The sequence below is a fragment of the Sprattus sprattus genome (assembly GCF_963457725.1).
Source record: "Sprattus sprattus genome assembly, chromosome: 4".
Classification (NCBI taxonomy): Eukaryota; Metazoa; Chordata; class Actinopteri; order Clupeiformes; family Clupeidae; genus Sprattus; species Sprattus sprattus.
The window spans coordinates 16,679,813-16,683,621 of NC_137923.1; the positions used below are offsets into that span (position 1 = coordinate 16,679,813).

At 42.7% G+C, this 3,809-nt stretch overlaps 1 protein-coding gene across 1 annotated transcript; it reads left to right on the forward strand.

Annotated features, from left to right (window-relative positions):
* Positions 1–353: 353 nt before the first annotated feature.
* Positions 354–3,336, forward strand: LOC308364210 (sorting nexin-16; the record flags this gene model as incomplete). The annotated part of the gene is made up of 7 exons (XM_080837244.1): positions 354–683; positions 1,085–1,171; positions 1,375–1,523; positions 2,199–2,268; positions 2,476–2,609; positions 2,853–2,990; positions 3,252–3,336. The coding sequence occupies 7 exons, from the start codon at positions 354–356 to the stop codon at positions 3,334–3,336; spliced, it is 993 nt and encodes a 330-aa protein (XP_080693370.1).
* Positions 3,337–3,809: the final 473 nt, after the last annotated feature.

Sequence of the window (3,809 nt, forward strand, 5' to 3'; positions counted from 1 at the left end):
TGCAATGCCAGGATAGACTGCCTCCCTTTTTCCATTTGCACATGTCACATGCCTCTGACTACTGACTACAATTGCATTGTCTACTAAAATGTTCTCATTCCAGTGAACCAGAGGCGTTTTATTTTTTGCAAATTAGTAACTGTGGTGGTCAGGTGTACAGATTCCATGATTCAGTCTTTCCTGGGAGTCGACCTGTGGGAGTGACCATAATGTACAGAATTTGTTTGATGAAAGGTTTGACACTACTCCTGCTATGTATATCATGCCTCCCTTTCTGCAGAGACACATCAACCACTCAACTCTACACAGTGAAGTCTCAGCTGCAGGAAGTACTCAGCGGTTTGACAAGTAAAATGACGAGTCCCTTTGTACCTGTTGCTGTATCTGTGGAGCGGTCTCTGCCTAGGCCTGGGAGTAGCAGATTTGTAGGAAGTCTATCCAGCAGTCCGGAATCTCCGAGAAGTCATTGCCTGTGGATGAGAGGAAGTGATGACCGCTGCATTCCCAGTCTTCCCTTCCAGCCTATGGGACCACAGGCGTTAATGATACAGAGGGGCTTTGAACAATCTAGTGGTGTCTTTTCCAATGTAGAGAGTAGTTTTTCACAGGACAACTGGGAAGACAGACCACCCAGCCCCATCTTGTTGGGCTATGAGGTTATGGAAGAGAGGTCAAAGTTCACGGTAGGAGACCAGAGGAAATGTAATGTGATAATACTTTCAGTAGTGAAGCTTATAGAAGTCAATCAAGGCATCTTTGTGTATATTTTCCCAGCAGTCTGACAGTCTAGCTTAACTGTCTGCTTTTGTGAGAGGAAGTAACTTCCTGGAAAAAGGAGGTCTCAAAAACATTGGCTATACAGTCAGTAAACTGTATGGTGTTTGGAATTGATGTTACAGACAATTGGAAAAGATGATGCATAGTTCTTCATATGAGTCATCAGGCAGTTGTTATAGTCAATCCATGTTATGCTTTGCAAAAATGCAGTTAAAGAGCTGCACCTGTGCTACAACATGATGCTTTGAGATTTCCTGTAATTGTAATGAAGGTCCTTCTCCTTAATATCTGTTCCCTTCTCTCTCAGGTGTATAAGATTTTGGTGAGGAGGACTCCAGATGAAAGTTGGGTCGTTTTTAGACGCTATACAGACTTCTCCAGGCTGAATGACAAGGTTGGGAAAAGATGAGTGGTCATGCACTGTGTGGACAGAGTTTGTTCAGCAGACTGTTTTGTCTTTGTCAATTGTTCCATCTGCTTCCTGTTTAGTTATTTGTTCTTTTATGGCAGTTTTTTCTTCTGCCATTCATCTTCTCAATTGTCGTTTTCTACAGTTTCTTCTTGAGTGTAATACTGCATTAATTTGTTTGTTCACAGCTGAAAGAAATGTTTCCTAGATTCAAGCTCTCCCTGCCACCGAAACGCTGGTTCAGAGACAACTATGACATGTCCTTCCTGGAGGAGAGACAGCTGGGCCTACAGGCATTTCTGCAGAGTCTGGTGGCTTACAAAGACATCACTAATAGGTGCCTTTAAATCATGGCTCCTCATATCTTGGATTAGGACCAAAATCTATACAAATGTTGTTGTTTGTATCAGATAGTATGAATTCAATACGCTCACAAAATGTTCACAACATGGCTAAATGATGTGATCATTTGCATGGTTTTCCCGCAAGTGACTGTAAACACCAACAAATATGTACTTTGAGATACTCTGAGATAATTAATATCCTCAATACGGATTGAGTCCTAGCAGCACTTCTGTGTCCAGCTGCATCTGCCTGGTCCACTCAGAGTTGTGCATGCTTGTGTAGACCATCCACTGCCACTCACTGCCACTCCCCTCTATAGCAGTGACACGACTCACCTGAAAACATCTGCTTGTGGGATATCTCCTAAGTTGCCCCTGAAGGCCTCTGGCATTTACTATGTAATGGTGACACAAAACATTGAGAGTAGTTAGGATGTTACAGAACAGCTTATGTAATACCTGATTACAAAATTGTTTTGTGTCTGTTAGAATTTGTCACTCAGAAGTGTTGAAGGCTATCGTTTTGGTGTCATTTACTCAGTATGTAAATGGAAGGTAAAACTTTTCACAACTTGAATGTCTGTTGTGCTGTATGAGGGGCCACTAACTTACTGTGAATTGATTATGTACCTCATCACTAACTTGAGTATTGTTGTTATTTATTTAAGTGAGGCAGTCAGAGCATTCTTGTGCCTGGATGACCCACCGGGTCCATTTGACAGTCAAGATGAGAGCAGGGTAAGTTCCTTGTTTTATCTTTGGATTTGTCATGAGATTTGTTTTCCATAACTAATATGTAAACTGAGAAGCCGCCAACAAATCGTTCCTATTGCAATATGAAGCAGAAATAGTGTTATTCTGTGGGGAGTGAGTGATGGACCTGAAGTCTGATTCATTTTGGACATTAAATGGGATGTTTTGTGCATGGGGTTGTTGTTATGCAAGGCCTTCTGTGAGACGCTGGAGGAGACCAACCACCGCTTACAGAGAGAGCTGGTTGAAAAACACAGAGAACTTGAGTCTCTTAGAAAACTCCTTGAGGAAAGGGAGATCAAAATCGGCTTGCTGGAAAAAGAAACGTAAGGTTCTTCTGTCCTCATCTGGTCTCATCTGAAAATTTGACTTTGACTAAAATGAAATGTGATCTAGCTGTGTGCATTTTTACTGTGATGGCAACCTATTTGGTGCACAGCATGTACAGAAAGGATATTCCTTGTGTGGCCGTTTCTATAAACTCTCCTCAGAGGATTTTCTTGGACTTGGACCCTGGATGGACTTGGACCCTGGCAGCTTTTTGTGTTGTGTGCCCCCCCCCCCCCCAGTGGCAATGGTGTTGCAGTAATCCCAGAGAGACGCTGCGAGCCTCTAATCTGCAGTGAGAGCAGCACAGACTTCGACACAGAGGAGGAGGACACAGAACAGAGATCTCCCTCTCCTGGTCACCGAAGGCATGCGCAGAGGTGTGTACTGCACACACTCGGAAAACCCTCCTGAACTTCTCTCTGGCATGGTATTCTGCGAGCCCATGTCACTACATACACATTTGTACGTCCCAGTGAGGATTTGTTGGTGCAGACTGGAAGTGAGTGGCAGCAGTAATAATACAATTAGTTTGCCATAACTTTTTTTTTTAGTCCATTTCATTGCCATACTAAACACATTCACAGATTGGTTATCTCTATCTCTCCCTCCCCCGCTCCATCCCTTCTTTATTTCTCTAGTTGTGAGATCAAGATGCCCAGGAAAGGCCATGGAGTCTGTTGGTATGGCCCAGCCAATGGCAACCCCATAGGACACTTCCATTAGACCTGAATGTCTTATGCTCTTTCATGCACTGGGTCCATATTAAAGCACATCTTCACCCATCCCCCCACTCGTGTGCACACATTTGTTTGTGTGGATCTTGTGTTTGTGTGAATAGTTGGCATAGTTGGAGAGCGCAATTGTCATAGTTTGTTGAATCCCTCACACAAGGAAGCATTTGTGCCTATGATGTATGTTTTTTTTTTATTCATCTTGAAATTCCTTTTTGGCCAGATCTAACAGAATGGAATTGTCCTAGTTCTGAACAGGAAATCAGATATTTTTGACTGTGGAAAAATAAAAGATACTCTAAACCCTTTAAAACTTGGTCCAACTTGTTTCTTCATGCCTTCGCTATGGGTATTTGTGTAATTAGGTGTGAGAAAATGTCTCTTCTTTTTCATATACATTTGTATACAGTAGCAAACATCACCGCTCACAAAGAAGCGGAGTTTCTCAAGGAAGTCCAATCTGAG